The sequence below is a fragment of the Ursus americanus genome, chromosome 24, assembly GCF_024610735.1.
Source record: "Ursus americanus isolate L20-20 chromosome 24, mUrsAme1.1.p, whole genome shotgun sequence".
Classification (NCBI taxonomy): domain Eukaryota; kingdom Metazoa; phylum Chordata; class Mammalia; order Carnivora; family Ursidae; genus Ursus; species Ursus americanus.
Genome location: NC_142150.1, coordinates 11,281,250 through 11,307,274, shown reverse-complemented (window position 1 = coordinate 11,307,274; position 26,025 = coordinate 11,281,250). Strand labels below are relative to the sequence as shown.

At 38.3% G+C, this 26,025-nt stretch overlaps 3 protein-coding genes across 8 annotated transcripts in view; 1 reads left to right on the top strand and 2 right to left on the bottom strand.

Annotated features, from left to right (window-relative positions):
- LOC148107839 (uncharacterized) overlaps positions 1 to 1,846 on the bottom strand; it is a 190,460-nt gene extending 188,614 nt beyond the window's left edge. For all 3 annotated transcript variants that reach the window (XM_087855350.1, XM_087855352.1, XM_087855353.1), the window contains exon 1: positions 1,514 to 1,846. In XM_087855350.1, the coding sequence (XP_087711476.1) occupies positions 1,514 to 1,820 (307 nt within the window). In that variant the 5' untranslated portion in view covers positions 1,821 to 1,846. The remainder of the gene's footprint in view (positions 1 to 1,513) is intronic.
- Positions 1,276 to 8,838, top strand: SVIP (small VCP interacting protein). Its single transcript, XM_045808606.2, has 4 exons — positions 1,276 to 1,450; positions 3,563 to 3,613; positions 4,067 to 4,180; positions 7,964 to 8,838. The coding sequence occupies exons 1-4, from the start codon at positions 1,397 to 1,399 to the stop codon at positions 7,976 to 7,978; spliced, it is 234 nt and encodes a 77-aa protein (XP_045664562.1). The 5' UTR covers positions 1,276 to 1,396; the 3' UTR covers positions 7,979 to 8,838.
- Positions 8,839 to 13,316: 4,478 nt separating this feature from the next.
- Positions 13,317 to 26,025, bottom strand: part of GAS2 (growth arrest specific 2) — a 128,158-nt gene continuing 115,449 nt past the window's right edge. For all 4 annotated transcript variants that reach the window (XM_087855348.1, XM_087855347.1, XM_087855349.1 and 1 more), the window contains one exon: positions 13,317 to 14,512. In XM_087855348.1, coding sequence (XP_087711474.1) covers positions 14,294 to 14,512 — 219 coding nt within the window. In that variant the 3' untranslated portion in view covers positions 13,317 to 14,293. The remainder of the gene's footprint in view (positions 14,513 to 26,025) is intronic.

Here is a 26,025-nt window from a genome sequence, read left to right as displayed (position 1 = left end):
GCAGTAGAGTTTGGCATAGAAACAGACATAAAGATCAGTGGAACAGAACAGAAAGCCCAGAAATAAATCCACATATATATGATCAGTTAATTTTTGACAAAGGATCTCAGAACACACAAAGGGAAAAAGGTAGTCTCTTCAATAAATGGCATTTGGAAAACTGCACAGCCACATGCAAAAGAACAAAAATGGACTTCTTAACACCATACACAAAAATCAAGTCAAATGGATTACAAACTTGAACATAAGATCTGAAACCATAAAGCTCCTGGAAGAAAACATAAGCAGTAATCTCCTAGACCTTGGTCTTAGTGATATTTTGGATTTGACACTCACAGCAAAGGCAACAAAAGCAAAAATAAACAAGTGGGACTATACCAAACTAAAAACCTCTCAAACTAAAAAACAGCAAAGAAAACTACAAAATGAAAAGGCAACGTATGGAATGGGAGAAAATATTTGCAAATCATATATACGATAATGGGTTAATATCTAAAATATACAAGTAAATTCTACAACTCAAGAGCAAAAAAACAAATGACCCGATTTAAAAAAATGGGCAAAGAACCTAAATGGACATTTTCCCAACAACGTACTAATGGCCAACAGGTCCATGAAATGGTGCTCAACATCATTAACTATCAGGGAAATACAAATCAAAACCACAATGAAGTATCAAGTCACACCTGCTATGATGTCTATTTCCAAAAAGACGAGATAACTGCTGGCAAGGATGTGGAGAAAAGAGAACCCTGTTGCTGGGATTGTCAACTGGTACAGCCACCATGGAAAATACTATGGAGATTTCTTAGAAATTAAAATTAAAACTACCATATATATGATCCAGGAATCCCATTTTTGGGTATATGGGCAAAAGGTAACCAGAGCATTATCATGAAGAGGTAGCTGTAATCTCATGTTCGTTGCAATATTACAGTAGCAACGTATGGAAGTAACTCAATCTGTCCACTGACAAACGAATAAAGAAAACGTGGTATTTATTTCTCTCTCCCCTTCTCTCACTCTGCCAAATGCAGCAGACTTTTCCGCACAAGGCGGCCTTGTCTGCCCGGCGGGCACTGGCCACCCGGGGCTGGGCTGGGCTGGGCTGGGCTGGGCTGGGCGCGGTGGGAGTCGCCTCTTTACCGCGGTAGGAAGAGGCAGGACGGGGCGGAGTGACGACGGGGGGCGGGGCGGAGCCGCTGAAGAGGGTTGGAGCGGGGCGGAGTCGGGGGCGGGGGTGGGGCGTTGCCGCAGAGAGGCGGGGCGGAGCCGAGCCGCCGGTCCCGGGTGGGGGCGGGGCGAGCGCAGCGAACCTGTGAAGCCTATCTGATCGCGCAGTTCGCACTGCCGGGTCTGGGGCGGGCCCAGAAAGGGACCCCCAGCCTTTCTCCCAATGGGGCTGTGTTTTCCCTGTCCTGGGGAGACCGCGCCTCCCTCGCCGGACCTGGTGAGTAAGGCCGCGTCCCCATGTACCCCGGTTCCCATGTCGGCCGACCCGCGCCGCGCGCACCTGTTCTCCGGTGGGGCGCGCCTGGAGGCCCCGAGCTGTGGGCACCCGGGCGGGCCGTTGGAAGCGGGGGCGCGGGCTGGAGAGCTCGCCGGTGGGTGTATGGTGGCGAAGACGTGTGGACGCGCTTCGAGGGACCTTGGGTCAGGCGGCAGGACCTGAGCCGCTGCCGCCTCCGTGTCTGTCTCTCCACTTCCGTTACAAAAAATTGTCCAAAGGCGCCTGCAGGGTGTTTACCTTTCGCAGACTTGGGCGAAATTGGGAGTTCGTAGGACGCAGGCGTACGCGGACGGTGCGGTGTATGGGCCATTCTTGGCGATGCGGTGGATGGAGTCAGGGTGCGAAAAGAATTCCTCTCTTCGTCAACTGAAGTGTTTAATCTTCTAGGAGATGTGCGTTTTCCTGTGTCTGTACCAACTGTTTCAAGAAGGTGCTCAATAAAGTCCCTTACACTCCTGTGCTTTATTGGATATTGTAGTAATCAATGATTTCCCATTACTATGTAGCTCTCTCTTTTATTTCTTCTTTTAAAACAATACGGATTTTACATAGCAAAGAGCATGCAATTTGTAACCCACGTTTAGCAAATAAAAATACAGGGTGCCCAGTATTTTTTAATTATTTAAGTTAGAATTTTTAGATAAATTTTAGATTAAAAAGAATATGGTTTAAAAATAGATGTGCCTCATGCAATATTTGGGACATACTTATACTAGAAATTATTCATTGTCTAGCTGAAATTCCTACTTAACTAGGTGGTTTGTGGTACAATTCATTTATACGTTTTGTAGCTTTCTATTTACAACAGTATCTTTAATAGTCCTGACAGGTTGTTGATAACAGAAAAGCTAAATTCCTCTGTTCTCCTATCTAAAAATTTGTTGAAGGAACTGAGTTGTTTAGGGAAGTACATTCACTCTTCAGCTGTTTGATTATGGGTACTAAAAATGACCTGGAAGTCGATATGGGGAAGTGTACCTTGTCTTTCTTGCTATGGTTGCTTTTAAACGTTGTTAATTTTGTTTATATGCCTGTTGATAAAAGACCAATATGGCAGCATTTGTTAAGCACACCCCCTCATCGCCACAGATAAACACATGACTCACTACTTGAATGTCACTTTATCTTTGGAGTTTATTGGGGACCACCCTAACTAAAATAGATCCCCCACTCTACCACCCAATCATCCTTCCATTTCTTATCCACCTTACTCTTCTTTATATTTTCTCAAAGCACTTACTACTATTTAACAGATATGTATTTACTTGATTATATTTACCTGTGTCTCCTCATTGGCACGTAAGTTCCATGTGTGTGGAAACATTTGTCTGTGTGTTTTCACTGCTGCATCCTCAGCGCCTAGAAAAGTTCCTGAGGCATGACAGTTGCTCAGTAACTCTTTGTCGAATGAATGAATAAATGTATGTTGTGGTATGAAAAACAAAGGAACTATTATCATAGCTGCCAAGAGAGTTCTATTTACTGTTTCATATATTTGAAGAATTTATAATTTATAATTAATATTAGCAATACATGATATAAAAAGTAATATCCACTGTTTCCCAACATGGAGCAGTACCTCTTACAAATTTCCTTCAGGGCTTCATGTCCTACACAATGAGAGTAGCCCATTTCGTTCATGAACATTCTCTGAAAATACCAGGCTACTTCAAACCACGTATTTCCTTCCTTGTGTTATTAAATGTCATTTGTTTTATTATTGCCCTGACTAGTTTGTAAGCCCCTTTCAAAAAAAAAAAAGCAAATGAATTATTTTATAGGCCAACCTGAAAAAAATATATATATATGCATATATAATATGTACTTACATATATGTGTCTTATGTGCTTATTTGAAGATATATCAATTGGAAGAATGAAATTCAGGAAGTTGAGTGTTTCATGAACATTGTAAATAGTAGCAGTCTTAGTGGGACATTTTGAACAAGTACTAAATATTTTTGTAAATTGGTTATATTATCTCTAAGATATAAATTCTCCATAATATTTCATTTTATTTTAAAACATTTTTTTTTTTACATATTTTCTTTAGGAAGAGAAAAGAGCAAAGCTCGCAGAGGCTGCAGAGAGAAGACAGAAGGAGGTAAGAGTAGAAATAAAATTCTGCCCACGTAGATAATTGTGTACTTTATTTATTACTAGAATATGTAATGAAAATGGTGTCTGGTAACCTGTAAATTTACATGTAATCATTTTTCAAAATGACTTCTGTATTTCTATAGTTTACATTAATGTATATATATCATTTAATGCATGAAAATTACAGATGTCTTCTGTGCAATGCCCCTTTAATAACCTTCCTTGGGATAATATGATGCCTTATAAAACAGTGACGTGTGAAATTTAGGGGAAAAATACCCAGTGAAGAAATGATAATATGTTTTATATAAAGCTGTTGTAGAAATAGTCTAGTTCTTTATAACCAAAGATAAAATTCCTCATCTCCAAAGAGAAACCTAAAAACCAACAAACACCTTTTGGATACTGAATACTGATTTTTGTTGTTTTTCTGTACTACTTAATACGTTTTCTAAAGGCTGCATCTCGGGGCATTCTGGATGTTCGATCTGTGGAAGAAAAGAGAAAGAAAAAGGAAAAAATAGAAAAACAAATGGCTGAATCTGGGCCTCCACCAGCAGGTGGACTTAGGGTAAGTATTAAAATTTACTTAGGTTCATTTACCTGGAGTTTTTAAAAACTTCAGTAGCAGTCTATTCAATAATTTCCTCTTGCAATGAATTATCAGGAATTTTTGAATTAATTTAAAAGCATGAATAATAGAGATTGGGAGAAGTGCCAATTTATTTGGACATTCCAACATTCATTATAATAGAGTTACCTTCTTTTTCCCAAAAGGAAAATAGATTGTTTTCCCTGATTATCTTAACACTATATCTGAGTACTTTATATAATTCAAACTAATATATAGGAAACTTAATATGAAGAGTATAAAGAAGAACATAAAAATCACCCCAATTCAGTGTCATTTTGACGGACATCATTTCTAATATCCATTTATACATTAATCTTATTAAATTGAATTACACTATGGATTCTTTATATATATATATATATATATATATATATATATATATATATATATATATAACCTACATTTTTTCACTCAGTGATTTGTGGTTTTTGAGCTTTCTGTTGTCACTCATTATCATAGTGAAGTAAATTGGACAATAGGATCTATGGGAGGGTGGTGAGCGTGGTACACGTACCTCCCACCTCCCAGTGTTAAAATTGCAGTTCCTGACACTGGAAATGTAATGATAGACAAGTTAAACAGGTCCCTGAACTTGGGGATCTTTATTGTCTGAAGGACTATAAAGGTTTTATTTTACATGTTTAAGCTCAAGAGAATAATTGTTCAGATATTAAGATTTTATTCTTTGGTCCATTTTTAAAGAAAATAAATTTCTCAAGTATATTTGTGAAAAGACAATGTGCTCAGTTTCGTTTGTTTATATTTAACTTGTCAATGATTTATTAGCACTTATTTAGCTGATTTACTTTCTTCTCAATTCTGTTTGCTTTTTTAAAATTTTTAATTTTTTTAAGTCTAGTTAATATACAATGTTACCTTAGTTTCAGGTGTACCACATAGTGATGCAACTTCTCAATACATTTTGCTATGCTCACTTCAAGTGTAGCTACCCTGTCACCATACAACACTGTCACAATACCACTGACTTTTTTTTTTTTTTTTGCTCTTAAAACTATGTATATAAATGCATACACGTATATATCCGCCTAACCTGTGGGCCAGGCAATTTAGGGGCTTCCTGGTCAGAGGCGATCCTGGCTCAGGGATATCACATAGAAATAAGATTTACCTATGTGTATTTCACCATTGTGTATTACTTCATCTGATTTTGTTTAATAAATGGAATTAAAAGAAAACATTTTTTATCATTAACTTTTAACAATGTATAGAGTAATTGGCTTCAGTGTTAAGATAAATAACTGTAACCATTGTGCTTATATTTTTTTATATACCTTCACAATAGAATAGAATAAATCTGTAAAGTAAAACGGTTGATACAAAGTCAAATATTTATCAGAAGTATAGATGTTTAATTATTCCACTGAGATATAGGTCTATGCCAGCAGGTTTACTTCATAGAAGGTTCTCAAAAACAAAAAAAATTATGAAAATTAAATTGTAGGACTGGAAATGATGCTAAGTTTCAGTGTTTCATAATAGAAGAAATGGAGGTACTGAGTGACAATTAAAATCACATATAATGTTATAAAAAAAAAAGATACTTTATATGTAGCCAGAATTAAGAAGATACTTATTTGACATATTCTAACCTAACAAGTTTCACAGCTTTTAAACTCTAGGAAAGAAAGCAGCTTTCTTAATTAAACCTGAAATATAGCCTGAAGCCTATAGATTAGAAATAAATTAGGCCATGTACTGCTTCTGGTCCCCTCAGAAGTGCTCAGAATTAAAATCATCCCAATTTTAAATTTAGTACCCATTTTTCTTTGTATACTGTGCTTACAAGAAAGCTCTCTGGTTCCGTTAATAAAAATCACTCTCAAGGCCATCAGAGTTGGACAGTGGCTCATTCTGATAAACCACAACTATTGTACACTGTGTCATTTTCCTTGGAATATTCCTAATCACTTCTACCACTAATACACTAGCTTTAAGGGACATGCTCCTTTCTCCATGACCATCTGCATAGATCATCAAAAGCATACAGTGAAGTTCAAAATCAATTTTTAGAGGCTCAGAGGTAATAGGAGGGACGTAAGGCAGAGTGTGACTTTAATTTTCAAGTCCCTTGTCCTAGGGTCAGGCCTGTTTCACAGGCTGGCCTGGAGTGTCCTATTATGTAACTAGATTCTTCCTAACCAGACTCCGTAGTATGAGGAAAACACGTCCTTTCCCTGTCTTCACGAACTCTACATACTCATCTTATATAATTGGCATTGGCAATGCTCACTATCTTCTGGAAAGGCTGCCTTATTTTTTTATCTTTTTAATTTCTTTTTATTGATGTGCAAGTTACATTAGTTTCAGGTGTACGACATAGAGATCCACAAGTCTATACTTTATACTGTGCTCACCACAAGTGTAGCTGCCACCTGTCACCATACAACCCTATTACAGTACCATTGACTATATTCTCCAATCTCTACCTTTTCCCCCCATGACTTATTCATTCCATAATTGGAAGCCTGTATCTCCCAGTGCCCTTCACCCATTTTGCCCATCCCCCCCCCCCCCCCGCCATACTGTCTTCCACAGTGTCAAGGCAGCCTTGTTTTAAGAGGTAAGTGTGATGCTGGCATCCGGGTGCACGCTAATATCAGTACAGGATATAACAGTACAGGAGTAGTGGCAGACCTCTCGTGCAGTGGCTCTCAACCCTAGCCCTGTGGTAGGATCTCAGGAGGAACTTTCTAAAAAGGTTGACCCTTGGGTCCCACCTCATACCAATCAGAACCTCCCCGAGATTGGAGTTTAGTCATCAGGGCTTTTTTAAGCTTCACAATGTAGCCTAATACTAAACCAGATTGAGAATCACTACTCTAGTGTTTTTAACACTAGTCTTCAGAGATATATTGTGGGAAATGGAGTCCCATAGAGTCCCATGCTAAAAAAAATATTTTAAAATCCTGGATCCTATATTGTATGATGAATCCTTTTCTTAGAGATTAAAAAAGGCTTAGTGTTCAAGTCTCCAAGAAGTCCTAAAATAAGCAAAAGCAACTTTACTTGGATTAACCCTGAATTCTCAAAACTTAAATACAGATTTTTTTTAAAAAAACTGTATACCACCCAATAAAATTCCTTTGATGTACATGAAAACCACTCCTGAAGAGACTGGTAAATACCTGGTACCATCCCAGTGGCTATTTTCAGAATTTACTACTGCAGATTAATAGAGTTGAGTGAACAGAACAACAAAGTTTCTCAAGTCAAGCAAGGAAAAGATTTTGCCAAACCATTACTTAATTTCTGCCATTTCTTGGCTCCCTGCCTCAAACAAGAATGCCTCTATTTTTATTTTATAGGTTTCATTGTTTTTATTTTGTGGTATTTTGTTTTATTTTTCCTAAACTGACTATTGGATATTTTGGGATTTAGTTACCCATGATCACTTTGGAATGTATATAAATGTTCAAGAACAATGTCCACTGTATTAGCAGTTCACTATATTAGCACTGAAATTAATATACTATTGTATGTCAACCTGCCCAGATATTTTGTTTTACTTCTTTGTGTTTTTAAACAATCATATATCTTATTTCAGACGTTTGACCATAATGTAAAATTATACTTATCACTGCTCCACATAGAAATCATTTTGCATTTGTATAGCCCACATCCCTATTTTTGTACGCTAGAATATTTTTACATCACTTTATATAAAATTTACTTTTCTCCATGTATTTTTATCTTTTCTAGTGGACAGTTTCATAAGCCTCACATGATTGGAACAGTCTACTGCCAGTAATTAATATCTGCAATCAAGTGGACGTCCTCAGCTTACTTTCTTCTCTTTGAATAAATGAAGATTCAGACTTTGCAATTTTAGTGCCATTAAATGCAGTCAGTGCTTTTTCAATATTGATATACTGAAAATGCTTTTGATTTTCAAACTTAGAAAATGCCAGACCTTTCATTAAATACTTACTTTCTTATATTTGCTCTTCTGCAGGCAGTAGGCAATTTGCCATTTTTTAGTAGTTAAAACATGGACCTAAATAGTGAATAAATATATATCGCATGTAAAAAGTCTGCAAAAATCTCAGACATTAAAGTTTGCCATTGTATTTTCTCTCTTTTATAAAATGACCTCGCAATCTCTAGTTTTCTGCTTAGCCTTGTATCTCTTTATTTCATTATCTATGAAGGCTTTTGCTTAAACTTACGGACTTCGTGCCTTTAAATTGATCATCAGGGAAAATTTTGAAAAATCATTTGAAGGGCTTATGTGAAGGAACACTGTAAATTTTTATAACTTGCTAAGTAATGAAAATTTGTAGAAAATTATTACTTTCTCCTAATTTTCTATTTCTGTGGCTGATAAAATTAACATATGGTGTTTTACATTGCAATAAAGGTGTTTTTTTGCTTGCTGAATTTAAAATTGCATATTAGTAGTGCCATCAGAGGGCAGTGATGTACTGTTACACAATATCAGATTCAGCTCTAAAGATCTTTGTAGTAACTGAATGAGTTAAACTAAGAATCTGGATGGGCTATACTGAGGAGTAATATATTTGTCCAAATTTCACAGGTATTTTTATTCTTTTGTATTTATTAAAGAACGATCATAAGATTTGTACAGATGTGAAATTGCCAATGCAAATGTGAATGTATGAAATAGAAACATGTAGGTACTGTATTTCAAAAGGTCTACTTTAAACATAAAAATACTACGAGGTAATTCTATGGTATAGAGTCATAAAGTTTTCAGATTTGTGTTTCTTAGTAACATGAGTTTATAGCATTTTTGTTTTTTGTTTTTCTTTCTAGCATATAATAAGCTAAAAATAGAAGAATTACTGTATCTTTTAATTTGGTTGCTCTTTTGGATGACAGGGCCACAATCTGAGCCCTAAATTAGAATTCGTAGATAGTAAGTGCCAATAGGGATTATAAATTAAATAGACCAGCTCATTTCGATTTACAAAAAGAAAACTGAGCCATTATTGTGCTCATGCCCCCACAAGACTTACATTATGTAGCAGTATATTGTGTATGTTAATTTTAAAGAGTTGGAACTATAAGTCTCTTGACTCTTAATTGGAAAAATTACTTTTTTCTATTATGATATCAAATAGTTTATGAATATCCAGTCAAGACATATATTTAGACAGGCTCACTTTTCTTCATCCTTTAGAAGATTAGTGGTATTTTTGTTCACAAAGGATAGTGAAGTCATTAAATTGTATTTTAGAAATAAAATTCTTGACTTTATGAACATGATTAATTTTTCCAAGGCAGAAAGGAAGATCCTCAATAACTGAACAGGTATAAAACCAGAGCATATTGTCCTTGAACTGTGCAAATCCATCCTTCTGCTTTCATATAGAAAGAACAATTTTATCTGTACTACATCTTAAGAATTACAGCTTGGGTTGGTGTAAACAGAGGTTTATATCCAGGGGATAATGCCCTATTTCCAATAGAGTTTATATCCAGAAACCATGCTTATTTACTCTTGAACCATGAATGTATGTTGGTGTATTGCCTTCTGGGAACAATGGGATATGCTGCTCCAGCCAGTCATGCATGGCCTGCCTCCGTGGGTATAATCTGCTTTCCCCAAATGACATCAATGCATAGTCTACGGGGTGATACTAAAATGTGAAGAATAGTTTTAGGAAGGGGAAGGGAAAAGAGATGAGATGCTTGATAGAAAACCAATAAGCGACTACTAAAAAAAAAAAAAATTGTACATATACATCCAAGCACCTCCCTCATCAAGTTATGAATCAGTTCCTGATGGAAACCTTAGCTTGGAGCCAGTTTCCCATAAATCAAATTTAAATAGGAAAATGTGGTATAATGCTTAATATGTCACCCAAACCTTCCAACAAATTACTAAAATATAACTGAAACAGTAAACTGCATATATGTTAACTATCATTGTTAAGATGTAAAATGCTCAAACTACTGCTTCTTAATTCTAATCATCAAACTAATATGACTGGTAGCAAAAAGTTATATATTATCACACAGCCCCTTTGGTGACATGCTGCATGTTTTTTTTAAACGTCTATATGTGCTACTGTGGTTCCACTGATTGTATTTGGAATGTAATTAATAGTTTTGACACACATGGTTTGTTATAAATTCTGTATTGCTGTATGTGGACACAAATATACATTTTTCCTATATAAAAATTGACTTTGGCCGTCTCTTTAACAAAATTTTCTCTTCACTACATATTAAATAGTTAGAACTTGGGTGAATGAACGGTCAGGGAAACCATGACACTTTCAACTCTTTGGGATGAACGAGAACAACAGAGCTAAAGGGTGTTTGGTATGTTCATACAATCCCTGAATTTGTAGCTAGACATGCTTCTTTTTCTATACTGTAAAGGAGAAATGATATTGTTAGTGTCCTGTTTTCATAGAGAAATAGCAAAATAATATAAATGTTCTAGCTATCGTCCTTGGTACCCCAGGAGAATTCACATCAGCTTTGAATTTTCCTTTTCTCCTGCAATGGTTCAACTTGTTTATCTTCACTAAGAATTATACTACGCCCTTAGAAGAAAAAGTAACTTGTCAGTTTTAGTTTCGAGTAATACCCGCATAAATAGGTCAGTAAGAAAGAGGTAGGTAGATAGGCATACCTATCTGTGTTGACATTTAAGGTGTGCAGTGTTTTTTAACATTTTCTAACAAGCATCTCAAATTCCCGTGACTACCACATGTGTTTAAGTTGACTCAAATGTGGCTCCATAGCCATTTTCTTTGATTTTCTCCAAAGCCACTAAGAAGGCATTTGTATATTTCATAGACTTCGAACATGTTTTGGGTTGATTCAGAGAAATTTGTTTCAACAACTCAGTTTAAATTTCTCATATGACATAACTTTTTATTATCCTGTTCTCCTTGTTCTAGGTATGTTTCATCTTGCACACATTGCCCCTAAATATGATTATTATGGTTTGAGAGCTGTATATGCTTACATGACTTGACCTGGATGTGACCCTTTATTATATCCCGGATCACACTGCCTATTTTCATAGCACCATACTTGACTTGACTTTCAAATTAATGTTCTCTAGTCACAGACAGGTTTGAGCCAACTTTTGCCAATACTTCAAACATACCTCAAATGGAAGTAATTAGTTTTGTACACAGACTGACTCTTTCTAGGCTATTTTTCTGAAATCTGTTTAGTCACACAGGTGAGAAGTCAAGGAAGTCAAGTTATTCTAACTCCATACTCCACCTAATTCCTAAAGTGCCCTTTTCTCATTCTACATTTCTCAGATAGCTAGGTTATAAGTAACAGACATACCTAAAGTAGGTTCTACACAAATTTGTAGAACTCATGAGTTTAGCAAGGTTCCAGAATACTAAATCAATATATGAAAATGTCATTTCCATTTCTATATGCAAGTAATAAATAATCTGAAAATTAAGAAAAAATTTCAATCATAGTATCATCACATAGAATAAAATACTTAAGAAAAAAGAAATAAAAGATCTGAACTAAAACCTACAAAACACATTTGAGAAGTTAAAAAAAAAATTTTAAATGGTTGGGCCCATTGCATGTTTATGGCAAAAGGTATTTTGCAAATGGGATTCAGTGAATGACCTTAAAATGGGGAGATTCTATTGTATTATTTAGGTGGACCCAATCTAAACCCATGGATCCTTCAAAGCAGAAAATCTTTCCAACCTGTGGCTCCAAAGAGATGTGAATAAAGAAGTATCATTGAGATACAGTATTGCTAGCTTTGAAGATAGAACTCATGAGTTTAGCAAGGTTCCAGAATACTAAATCAATATATGAAAATGTCATTTCCATTTCTATATGCAAGTAATAAATAATCTGAAAATTAAGAAAAAATTTCAATCATAGTATCATCACATAGAATAAAATACTTAAGAAAAAAGAAATAAAAGATCTGAACTAAAACCTACAAAACACATTTGAGAAGTTAAAAAAAAAATTTTAAATGGTTGGGCCCATTGCATGTTTATGGCAAAAGGTATTTTGCAAATGGGATTCAGTGAATGACCTTAAAATGGGGAGATTCTATTGTATTATTTAGGTGGACCCAATCTAAACCCATGGATCCTTCAAAGCAGAAAATCTTTCCAACCTGTGGCTCCAAAGAGATGTGAATAAAGAAGTATCATTGAGATACCGTATTGCTAGCTTTGAAGATAGAGGAAGGACATGAGCCAAGGAAATCAGGCAGCCCCTAGGAAGTGGAAAAAGCAACGAAACGGATTCTCTCCTTGGCTTCTCAGAGGGGAGCATAGCCCTGCTGACATCTTGATTTTAGCCCAGTGAAATCATCTCAAATTTTTGACCTATGAATCTATAACAATAAATGTGTGTCGTTTAAGCTTACACTCAAGTTTCTGGTAATTTGGTACATTAGCATAGAAAACAAAATAGATGAAGGGATTAATATTACACATTTTCAACTAAATTAATGAAATTAATTTTAATTACTAAAGACATAGATAAGTTTATGGAAAAAATGTAAGCACAGGAGAAAGTTTTGATGAAAACATTGTGGCTAGAGAGAAATTCAATGCTAATGTTAGTAACATAAAAATCAAATCACTCAATGTATTTTAAAGGATATTACAATTCTTACTGTTCCGAGGTGATTTTTATTTCTGACAAAACTTTAATTTTTTTCCCCAGAATGATTACCACCACTTCCAGCACCACCAAATTATATAATGCCTGTTGTTAAAACACTTGACAACATTGTTGTGTGTACTTGGACTAAATCAGTCATGTGACAAACTGAACTACTTCCTCCCTGACTTTCTGGAGCAAGAAAAGTGGAATTTTTTCTGTTGTTGAAAAATGAGGAAAGGACAAATTAACTCTGCCTACACTTACGATACTCAGGATAGCACTTAAGGGCTTGCCTATGATAGTAGATCTTCCGCTGAGGGGAACAAAGAATGCCATCACCCAGCTGCCCAAAGCAAAGAAGCACTAGGTAACCCTAATTTGACTCTTCCTAGAACTCTCAGGGAAAGTCACCATTTGAAGATTATCTGTATTTCAGAATGAAACATTCATATAGAGACAGATAATTTTTTTAATTTATCTTTTTAATTCTTGAATCAGTGAGGACAACAGTTTGCTGTTCATGGGTACAAAACAGCCCTGTCCTAGGTACACAAGGGTATACATAAGTCTGTAACATCATCAGCTACAGTGGATTTACTTTACTAGACAGCATAGCAAAGTAGGATTAACTAAAGATATATTTTCATAAGAAAATGCTTTAAAATAACATGAAGTCAATGAACATTTGACTGTACAATTTACTCTGTCAAAATAGAAATGTATGTCCGCGTATGTGTGTGAATTACACTAAGTCAGTCTCAGCACAGCCATGTGCTTAAGAATGTGTGAAACACTTCATAAGCGATTCTCTAAGGGGTGTACTGAAAACTTCCAAAAGTACCCCAGATATTTGGTCATAGGTAAGGAATAAACTTTAAGGCAATCTTCCAAGCGAATGTAAACTTTTCTGAAGTGGCCTTTCCAGTAACGTATTACTGTCGTGAACACTCTGTACTTATTTATAGTGCTGCTGAATATTTTTTAGTAGCGCATTATCACACTAATTGTCACTTTTTAACAATTAGCTTAAAAATTCTGCAATTATAAAAGTGTCTGGGGTGCTTTTTGTAGACATAAGGCAGGCACTTCCTGTTGACGATCTAGAAATCCTAAATATTTTCTTCTAAGAGCAGTTTTTTATCTCTAGCTAGAATCGTATTTCTAATATGTACTAAATACTGTGTTCGCATAATGAGAAATAATAATTTGCCTACACTTTTTTCTAATTTAAATCTGAGCTTAGAATTTCTTTTAATTGGTCATTTTCTACAGAAGCATCAAAATAAATAGTGCTACTCTCTGAACGTTTTTCAATAATAATGACATTTTCCCGTTACATCTTTTTCCAAAGTAATTTTCAGAGCGTGTGGGCTAAACTGACTACACTGGAGACGTGGGTACAGGCCATTATGAGAGTCCCCTTGTAGTGACCACCTAGTTTCATTTAATCTCCTTCTTAGCCTTATAATTGGCAGAGACCACCAGGTAATTATCTGGATTCATGTCCTTAAGGGTTGGAGATTTGCTCTGGATGGGGGATGTTTTGCCATCCACACGGGAGATCTGCAGCATCCGGCAGGGGTCGTGTTTCAACAAATACCCTACAAAAGTTTCCCATCCTCCTCCCACACGGACCATGACATGTTTGTTATGCAGCATCTGAAATGAAAGAAGAGAAAAAGGATTACATTCTGAAGATTCTTACAGTATCTCAAATCAACCTTCCTTTCTAGCCCCGGGCCTGTTCTTGGTCTGTCTTGTTTTTCATGCCTCATTGTTTTCCTACGTGGCGCACGGTGTCTGAGTTAGCATACAGTTTCTGAAAGAGGCTTTGTCCTTCCCATGTAAGTGGATCACGGGTCCACATCCCCAGGATCCAGCTTCACCCTGCCATGGGAATCCAGATCTATGTGTAATCCCTTGTTGGGCTGAATGTGTCCAGAGGCTTCTCTCTGACATCTCATGTTCAGTTACAGCCTCAGCACTGCCCCCGTTTTCTGCCCACTGCCAGATAAGGGCTCCATTCTTCCCACCAAGTTATTCCCCTCTGAACCAGGACCCAAAAGACCATGGAAATGTCTGCTATTGAATATAATGTGAATAATCACACAAATACTCAATACGAAATAGAATGGAAACGCACTCAAAAAAATTGAAGTCTTCCCCAGTCACCGAGCTCTTCAAGGCAAGATGTTGTTGAATGGCCAAACAGTAATGTTTCCCTTTACTCTTGTTTTTTTCTAATTACGTAAAAAAATAACTTACCTTCAGGCCTATGGGCCATCTAGAGTTCCAGATTAACAAGGCTGCCGATTTAAAAAGTGAAGAATGTATGGTTCTTTTTATCTAGTAAAACCATGTCAAAGCTGTAGAGGTTTGGCATGGAGAGCCAAAGCACTTGATCTTGGCTTCTTTCAAATATCAGAAAATGTAAGCTTAAGGGGAGATATTGCTCCATCATCAGAGACTCTGCCGACTCTCTTCCCTGCCCACAATATTACGTACGAATCCATACTGGCAATGTCATCTTGGGAAGGGCATAGAGTGGTGTGAGCGGATTTGGGGAATCATTTTCATTGCAGAGGCTATCAAATCTATTTGAATTTCTCTTGCTGTGTCAGTTTAAGATCTGGAGTTTTTTTACTCCCATCAAATGGAAGAGGATTTGTGCTTACTGCTTTCGTTGACCTGTTGAGAATCTGATGGAAACTCTGGACTCTTTTCGAATGCCTGTGTCTACGAAATTTTGCATGCGTGTTTAGGGGTTTCACAGACTCCCGGAAATCCATCCATGGACTCAAGTTAAATCCAGATGCATGTGGTTGATGTGAAGCAGGTTCAGATGTTGTGCAAAGTAACAAAAATGTGCTGGATATCAATAAAAACCGAGACTCGTGAAAAAAATTGAAGTTAAATTTGACTCTACTGGTTATTCTCATTTAGAGAATAAAAATTAGAATAGAATTAGATTAGAAAGGACTTCAGAAAATCTAGAAGTTTTTAAACTGATTTTGACATCAGAATCTACTCGTTAAACAAAATCTCAACGGGAACCCCTGTCATAGAAAGCAGGCAAAAGGAGTCAGCATTCAGCTGGAACTCTTTTGCCTCCCCTGGTTCTGCCAATGGTACCGTGATCTTATTCTTCCGATGAAGATCTGGAGGCCCAGATCTTTGGTGTGATTTGCTAAGACTAGTACCCAGATTTCCTGACTCCAGTCTAACACTTGCCCCCCAAGAGTTCTCCTTTATAAAGCAAAATCCATCAAGGCTTTTGTAATTTGACCTATTTCCATTCCCACAAGCTCCTCTTTGTGTGTGCCTCTACTGCCTGCTTCCAAAACCTGGAGTTCCTGGGACAAACATTGCAAAGGCGGGCATCCAAACAGTACTCTGACCCTTTCTCCCACTGTTCTAGAAAACAGCTTTGCCTATTGGTGACATTCTGGCACCTCCTAGCCCTGCAAATCACATTTACGAGTTGCCTCTAAACATCCTAGCTATGAATGCCTGGCAGAATGCCCAAATTCACTTGGCGATGAGCAGACTATTTCAACCAGAAAAAATCACCAGTCAGTACCGTTTCTAGACAATTAGCTAACTCTGGAAAATAGTGAAAGAAATCTCCCCCCCTCCCCGGCATATAGGATCATTTAGGTACAAAGACTTCTTGCAGATTCTTTAATGAATTGTCTCATGCAAAGTGGATCGAAACAGAGTTGTGTTGAATGTGAAGAAGATAAGAATTAAATTTCTGCCCACCTCTTCTTCCATGTCCTTTCAACAGTTAAGCACCAACCTATAATTCTCTAAGAAGGTCAGTGGTCAAACCGAACAACAGTTTCAAGCATGGGATTAAGATTTTGTGGCCATAAGCTTTTACATCCTTGATGGTAGGATTTAAATTTCATGCCTTATCTTAGAATGTGCTAAGTCTCAAGAAAAAAAACCATCCTCATCTCCATAAACTAAACCCCTACTATTTAACCTAAAAGCAAATTAACCTGCTACAAACCACACTACTCTCAACTCTACCCTCCCTTCCCCCAGAGTGCTCGCCCTACAAAACCCCAGCCTTGGATTAAGTGTATAATCTTCTAAATCACGGTAGAGAAGCTGAGCTCCCGCTGGAAGAACTCTTTTCATCTCAGGGATTAGTGACATTAGCCCAATTGCAATTAATTGACCCTTTTGGTTTTGGTCAACTCCATTTTCTATTCCTCCCCATTATTCTCAAACACACTACTCATCTCTGTCCTTCTCATTCTACTGATGGCTTCACCATCAACAGCCATGCCTTCCTCTCTCAGCACCTCCGCTGGCTACTTTACTCCAATCTATATTTATCCTTCTCTCCACTTTCCTCATCACAGAAAGAAGTCCTTCCGTCCAAAGTCAACTCCTCCCCATATGTTCTAATTCCCATTACTACCATGCAGAAGCTCCAAACATCACATCTCTCTTTTGTCTCTCCAACTTATTGTATAGTAGTACTTATCCTTCAGGAGATAAACATACCCAAGCCTCTCTCACTCTTGTACAAAGCAACACTCTGCTCCTTCCATTCCAGGCTTCTTTGTTCTTATACCTTTTCCTTACATCTGAGCTTTCTGGTAAGCTTACACGTGATGTCTTTGCTTCCAACTTCCTATTCACTGTCCATCCCACTACACATTGCTTCTGCACCCACCTGTTAACGGACTACACATTGAAGGGAATCAGATGGCTTCTAGAATTGTCAAATCCAATGGATGGTCCTTAATCCTTATCTTTCTTGATCACTCAAGTAAGGTATCTGGTAGCATTGACCACTCCTTCCGCGAGACTCCCTACTCCTCTATTCTCTATGACAAGATTTTCTCTCCTGGACCTCCTCCTACCTCTCTCCTTATACTTTCTCTGCCTCTTTCATAGGTTCCACTTCTTCTGCCTACTTTTAAGCTTTGCTATTGCAAATGATTCTGAAGGATTCTGTCCTTTCTCCACCTCTTTTCTCACTCTGACCGCTCTGTTTCCGGAACCTCACGATTTTCTCTACTATCTAACTTTTGTCCCTCAAATTATAGTTCTGGCCCTTGCCTCTTCCCTGAGCTTCCAAATGCAAGGGCATAACCAATCCACCACCTGCCCCCTTCAACTAGAAGGCTCCACAGGCCTTTCCTAACAGAGTCGGTAGGATGGGCATTCTCTTTGACTAGTCAGACATCAAAAACATTCAATTCTCCCCAAAATGATTCTCAGGGTCTATGTTATTGTTGCTGCCATTCATTTCAGTACCTCATCATTTCTGTGGGCCACTGTAAGGATCTCACTGCCTCTAGCCTTGTTGAGTCTGATCCATTTAGCAAATACATTCCCACCAAAGGGAATTCCATAAATGCCTGTTTGATTGTCTCCTGCCTAAATGCCTTCACTAGCTCCCTCTCCCCTATAGGCTAATATCCAATTCCATTATTTGCATACATGATTCACCAAGACCACTCCTGCTGGCCTCACCTGCCCTTCCCTGAGCTCTGGACCCATGAGTTATTCTAGTTCTATGTTCCCAGATAACACAGCCTTTCTTTCATACTTTTGCTTGCTTGCCCCTAAATGTGGATTGTCCTCTCTGCTTTGCACTCCCTACTTACCAGGACCACAAACATTAATTCAAACAACACGTCTGCCTGAAAAATTCTCCACAATCACCCTCCTTACCAGATAAGTGAACGCTTCCTCGCTGTATGCTGTTTAGATTACACGTCATTTCATTGTTTCACTCAGTCTGCTGCAATTGCCAATTTACCTGTGTGCCTGTTTTGATAATGTGTGAGCTCTCTGGAGAGAGTGAGGATGGATTTCTCTTCAATCTCCCACATGCGAGCTCAGAACAGTATTAATATTGTAATCACATTAATATTCTTTTCGTGTATGCTTCCACAGGCTCTACTTAACTTTGCTTAACTGATGATGTCATTTTCAGCATTACTCCATTTTATAGATGGGAAAACTGATGCTTTTAGAAGAAGAACTGGTGCCCTTAAGCAACCTTTGCAAAATCACACCACAAATCCATGGCAGAATTGAATAAGAGTCGTTTTTTTCCCATTAGGCCACACCCACTGATTCTGTAAAACACTTAGATTTGAATTTTCATATCTGCTTAGTTGCTTACTAGTGACATTTAGCACAGGCAAGGAACTATCAATGTCAGAAACAGTAATAAGCAGCTTAAGCAAATTAAATGCCCATGTAAAATGATTTATGGTGCTACGTTCTAATAAACCCTACGTAAACATCGAACTTCATTTCAGAAGATTCTCTTGTAGTGGTCCTAATTACTTCGGAAATAAACATGTGTCAAGTGCAGGTAATAGGATGGAGTATATTTATAGCCAGATAGCTGTCGGTGTAAGTAGGACTGGGCTTTGATTCTCTGTTCAGTTATAGCGCCTTTATTTTTAATGCTTTACGATATCGAACAATCCGTGGAAAGATAACGCATCTTGACGGGCAGTACCCATGCACAAGACAACTGAGTGTTTAGTACTGGTTTTCTGTGCTGTTTGGTGCATTTCTTCTCAAGCAAAGAAAAATAAGTTAGAATTGCTACAAATCTTCTCCAAGACTGCACGCTGCAAAGCGGCAGTGTCTGCAAGTTAGGCCTCTTCTGGCTGTTACTAGTTTTTACAACGGGCCTCATTCCTCACTGTGCCTTTGATCCCACCAAAAAGAAGAAGATTCATTACTGACTTAGCAACATCTCTCAATGCTGAAGGGGAAAAAACGAAACAATAACAAAAATCTGTCTCAATGTTTCTCCCAATGGCCTTGATGAAGTTTAAGCAGACCTGGGCTGCTGCAGACACTGCAAATATTTTCTTTTTTGGTGGCTATGAGTGGTAATATTCCTCTCCCAAGAAGAGAACCAGTATGCCTCCAAGTTACATTTTTGTTTTTTAATAATTTCTTTTGGTAATGGGAAAAAAATTCCCATTCTTATCAAGGGCATTTGCTTTATGCCTTGTCCTTATTATGATGCAATGTGTGTTGTTTTCCAAGGAGGCCTCTTCGTATGCGCCAGCAACAGGAAACCCTTTTTCCTTAGATGACATAGAGTCATAATACTAGAGCACCCAGTAGGTGCCTGGTAACCTACAGATATGCCTTGTTAAGATAAAGAGAGTAAAAAGCAACACTGAGGCCATTGGGAATGCTCTCATTTCACAGGTGTACAAACAGGCAAACGGAGGGGCACACAGGGGGCTCCCCAGAGCCACACTAGAAATCACATCTCTTTTATCCCCCATCTAGTACAGGGCCTTACTATTAAAGAGCTGTACTCTCCCAGAAATTATTATTCTAAAAATGAATCCAATATTTGAAGATGGGTGAATTGCTTAATATATTGACCCAGCAAGTGTTGGTAACATGTCTGGTAAGTCCTAACTCTTTGACTGGATACAATGCACATTTCGTTAGGCTACAATGTGCAATCTAATCTCCTTTCTCAGCACCACTTTTCAATCTTTCTTTCCTAACATTATAAGGTAAAACATTATCTCATTACCAACCAGTTCTGTAGCTCATTCACATACTTAGTTCGAAGGGAAAAAAATGGGCTGAAAGGAAATAAGGTAATTCTCCCATAACAAGTTAGATAGAACACAATGGAAAATTTTGAAGCTGCAGAAATGATTCATCAACAGCTCCCTAAATTCTGGGGTCTCTGTGGTATCAGGGGTCCAGGGCTCTGGTTCTTATGATATAACGGGATTTCAGAAAGGAGATTTTTTTTTCCCCTTAATTTTGTGACTTGGAAAGACAGACTGGAATCACATCATGTGTTGGTATTAAGGAGCTTAAAGCAAGAAAAGCATGTATTTTTCTTCTTGGGAACAGTGGTCTTTAGAAACAAATACATCAACTCACTTTTTGTTGACAAGGCACAGCTGATATCTACACAAATCACAGAAAATCGTATGTTTTACTAAATGAAAAAAAATGGTCACATAAGAGAGCCAAATTATGGGTTTATTGGTGATGCATTTGTTTTTAAGATGACCAAGATATCTAGAGCTATACTATATAAGCAATAAATGAAAATAACACCAACAAAAATAAACAATAAGTAAAAGAAATGTCTTCGGGTAAACATAACTTATATACTTCATATTCATATTTGAGAGCATTATTTTATCAATTCCCCAGTACAGATATGCGTGAACGTTTGCATCTGTCCTAAATCATAATTCCTATGAAAAGTTTCAGGTGTCACCACCTTCTCAGCAAAACACTGATAAATCTCTTTCATTCTGATTTGAATCTTGTGTCCGTGACCTTGAAAACTGAGAGAAATAGGAGTATCTGTCAAGCTCTCTGAAAACCAATGTGAGTAGCCCCGGAGGATGTGAAATCTTCCCAGCAGGATGCCCCCATGATCTCTCACACTTCGCCATTTCCCCCTCTACTCCAGTGCCAGACTGGTCTTTCTAAAAGGAATATCTGTATCAGGCCACTGCTTTGCTTAAAAACCTGTGTATGGCGGGTGCCTGGGTGGCTCAGTCGGTTGGGCACCTGCCTTCGGCTCAGGTCATAATCTCAGGGTCCTGGGACTGAGCCCCGCATTGGACTCCCTGCTCATCAGTGAGCCAGCTTCTCTCTCTCCTCCCCGCTCATGCTCTCACTTGCTATCTCTGTCTCTCTCTCAAATAAATAAGTAAAATCTTAAAAAACAACAACAACAACAAAAACCACGCATGGGTCTCCTTTGTCTGTAGTGTTTCTTAGGCATTTTTAGCTCCAGTCCACCTGAGGAATATGACCCATTCTCATTAGTTCATGAAGTCTGTAGCAAAGATTCTGGAAGAGCAGTGGTGTGAACGCACATGAGCGTGTGTGTATGTGTGTAGGGACAGGGCAGAATCTGCATCTCGAGGGTGGGCAGAAGCACATGTAATTGGAAGAGACAATTTGCCAATGATTCTGATATCCCCTCTCCTACTTCTGTCCCTCCCCTGCCAGCCATGAGAACAACCTGCCTGACACACAAAGCATTTCATGATTCAGCTACTATTCCTTCCCTACCTTCTTCCTCACTATTCCTTAATGACCACACACTGTTGTCCAAGTTGTGCACTGCACAATGATGCAGCTATTGTGCAGCCCTACCTGTCTGTGCTCATGCCCACACTCCAAATTATCTAACCCACAAATACTCCAGACCCCTTGGAATCCCCTAAAAGTTTCATGACTATCTACACAGAAGGCAGAGAACTGTTCTGTATTCACCAGGTAAATTAAAGTGAGTCATTGGCCATTCAACAAATATTTATTTGGACACTCAACAAGTATTTACTGAGTGCCAGGCAAGGTTATTCCTTAGTAAATGTCAGGCCCTGGGGGCCTAGTACAGTTCCAAGTACACAATGGGCACTCAATAAATGCCTGTTTAAATGAATGAAGAAACCATGTTAACGCCTACTAATGCTCTACTCAGGCATCGCTGCCTTTATAGAATATTTTTGTACTCTCCAACCTTTAGATTATTTTGGGGGTGAACTTGACATTTTCCTGCACAAACCTCAAGCAGAGTATCTATTATATTTTGTTGCCTTATTTTCTTGTCCATCTTTCTCTAATTTCCTGTGACCTCTTCAAAGGGTCACATCCTATTCAGCTTTGTACACCTGGCAATAATTATAACATGTGATATGTAGAAGACATTACTTATTTACAGAAAAGAAAAAGGAAAAGATAAAATTATTTGTCTTTAGAGAGTCTGAAAAAAACAGGATGTGAATGAAAATCCACATTGACCACTGCTTAGAGAATTTTTTTTAAAGATTTTATTTATTTATTTGAGAGAGAAAGAGAGCACAAATAGGGGGAGCAGCAGAGGGAGAGGGAGAAGCAGGCTCTCTGCTGAGCAAGGAGCCCGAAGCGGGACTCGATTCCAGGACCCTGAGATCATGACCCAGGCCAAAGGCAGACGCTTCACCAACTGAGCCATCCAGGTGCTGCTTCCCTCTTTTTAAGATTTTATTTATTTGAGAATTCTTTTGAGAGAAAGACACATTTTGGCTCAAAGAATAAAGTAACAGGAATCATATAAGAGAGAGGAAGATTGAATTAAGAATCAGTAGAGCAATGGGCAGGAGAGACAGAAAGAAGAAGGGGGAAGGGAGGAGAGAAGAAGACAATATCCCGAATGGACACAGGATCAAATATATTATTCTTTTCATTATCTCCCTTCACAGATTCTCATTACATCTGGAATGCAGTTTTTAGAATATACCATTCACCATAGTAAAAAATTACTTAATAAAAATTTCACTCCCTCCCAATACACAACCTAACAGCAGATGAAGGGACATAAGTAAGATTAGAGCAGAAATAAATGATATAGAAATAAAAAAACCCAGAAGAACAGATCCACAAAACTAGAAGCTGGTTCTTTGAAAGAATTAACACAATTGATAAATCCTTCTTAGCCAGACTTATCAAAAAGAAAAGAGAAAGGACCCAAATAAATAATATCACGAATGAAAGAGGGGAGATTACAACAAACACTGCAGAAATGCAAACAATTATAAGAGAATATTATGAACAATTATATGCCAACAAATTGGGCAGACTGGAAGAAATGGATAAATTCCAAAAACATATAAACTGCCAAAACTGAAACAGGAAGAAATAGAAAATTTGAACAGACCCACAATTCTTTTTGTCTTTTAATGCTTAAGTGTCTTGGGTCCCTCAGCCTCACTCTGGCTCTCATTACGCCCTTCCCCACGCCACTGACCACAACGGCTTCTATTTCTGCCCAGTGTGTGAACTGCTTTCCACAACAGCCATCCCTTTAAGAGACAACTGTCTCTGACACTGACTGCCTCAAGGAGCAAGCCACCTAAATTTAACTCAGTGCAGCCTCCTGGGATATCATATGCTTCCTAACACCTCCTCGTCAACCCCATTCACTGTGTGTTTTTACAAGCCATCATAACTTGAGCGAAAATATTGGTTTTAGAACGCAGTCATCTGCTCTCCAGAGAAAGAGTGTTAAATTAATTTATAGGACAACAGACTCTGTCATCAACTGATATTATCCTGAAACGGCATATGCTCAAAATTGGGCGACTGGGAATTCAGCTGGCTGCGTAAGGTACGTGGACACATGGAGGAATAGGGCGGCAGGTGTTCAGTTGCTAGTTTGCCATGTTGAAAGCCTGCTCTCTGCATCTTCAAGGTAAGTGAGAAGGTCACCTGGTAACAGGGAGAGTGAGGCTCTGTTGACCACACAGATGCCACGTGAAGCCTTCCTTGTCAAAGGTTGGAGATTCAGCTCAAACTCCCTAGCTGTCTGAAATTATAAATGGTTAAATACTACTCAAAGAGACAAGCCTGTGGAATTATCAGTTTGTCTGCCAAATGTTTTTCACATTTATTGTTTCACTTTTATCTTCCTAATAGTCCTTTCGGCCCTTTTCTTAGATGAAGCTTTAGAGAGACAGGTGACAGTCAGCAGAGCAGAAGCTGCCATTTGCTTTGTCTTTAGCCGGACTGTCTAGATACGGTTACCACTATCTGGATAGCCCTAAGATACTATTTAATCTCTCTGTGTCTCACTTTCTCATCGGCAGAATGTTTATAACATAGAGTTTTTTGGACAAAGAACGTGTAAGCATAAAGTAACATTGTCTGGCACATGGTACTAAACAGTCGTGTGCCGTTGTTGTTGTTGTTATTATTATTACAGCAACAATATTGTTATTGTGATGATGACGGTAAGCTTCTTACAGATTTTATTTCAGTTAATTCTTTTTTTTTTTAAGATTTTATTTATTTATCTGACAGAGAGCGAGATAGCCAGCGTTAGAGGGAACACAAGTAGGCGTAGTGGGAGAGGAAGAAGCAGGTTCCCAGAGGAGGAGCCTGAGGTGGGGCTCAATCCCAGGACTCTGGGATCACGCCCCGAGCTGAAGGCAGATGCTTAACAACTGAGCCACCCAAGCGCCCCTTTTTTCAGTTAATTCTTGCAGCAACACAAAGTGGATTGCATTATTATCCACATTGACTGATGACAAAATGGCAGCTCCAGGAAGGGGAAGTAAATTGCTCAAAGTCACATAGCTAGGAAGTGACAAAGTTTAGATTTGACCCAGAGTCTCTCCCACCTCAAAGATAATACTCATTACCACTTCATCATACACCTGAAAGGGGCTTTGCCGGGGGTTATGGTGGTTTGATTTCTTATCGAGACTATTTCCATGGACAACACCTCTTTTTTCTAGGAATACATGTTGTTATTTTACGGTGTCTCCACAGATCATATTGCTCAGCTCTAAACATGCCCTGGACCCAGAAAAAAGAAGGCGTTTTAATACGTGCTCAGAACTTACTTGAACTTGAACCTGATGTTTCACCCATACAGAAATGTGGAAATCAGGTAACCCCAGAGTGCTTGGCTGTGGGTCTCACACTCTAAAAGGAAACTGTAGAGAGACCCCTGACAGTCTACAAAGTACTTTCTCTTAAATTATTTCATTTTGTTATCACATCTGCCCAGTAGTGCAGCAGGCTAGTATTACTGTTCCCGTTGCACAAATGGAGAAATTGAGGCTCAGAGAGGTTAAGTAGGTGGCTCACAGACACACAGCAAGAACACAGCCCTGGTATTTAGGATTCCCAGTTTTGTGATTTGTTGTCTTCAGCAATAAAATCATACATTAGGGAGAATGTAATCCTCAAACCCTCATGTGAAGGCTGAACTATAGCAGTGCCCCAAATGGTGACAAACAATCCTCCAACACGAACAGAGCCTTGATTCAGAAATCTGGCTATTGAGGCTGGCCAGAAAAAAATTCCTAGCCTGCTTTTGTTGGGAGAGGGGTGAGGGAATAATTCACTTTCCAGGCTCATTGTAGACAAACGACTCTCAGTAGCTTCTTTCTGGAAGCAAACATGAGAAGAGCAGCTTGCAGATGAATGTAACGATCGACTGGCAAAAAGTTCCATTTGCATCTGCTTGGAAATATGTGTAGGAGCACTTAATGCCAACTGCCTGTCAGTTCTTATCGACTTGTTATGTAAGGTCCCCATTTTCCCAGCTCTGCACCAAATGAAATTAAGAAGCCTTAGCTGCAGTCTAATTACCAGTCTACGGCACCATTTCAGGCAGGAAAGGCAAAGTT

What these genes read in the sequence shown, in the direction of transcription:
- SVIP (XM_045808606.2), top strand. Translation starts at nt 1,397, where the DNA reads ATGGGGCTGTGTTTTCCCTGTCCTGGGGAGACCGCGCCTCCCTCGCCG. An exon ending in CGCCTCCCTCGCCGGACCTG is followed by an intron (nt 1,451 to 3,562) that starts GTGAGTAAGGCC and finishes TATTTTCTTTAG; the next exon opens with GAAGAGAAAAGAGCAAAGCT. An exon ending in CAGAGAGAAGACAGAAGGAG is followed by an intron (nt 3,614 to 4,066) that starts GTAAGAGTAGAA and finishes CGTTTTCTAAAG; the next exon opens with GCTGCATCTCGGGGCATTCT.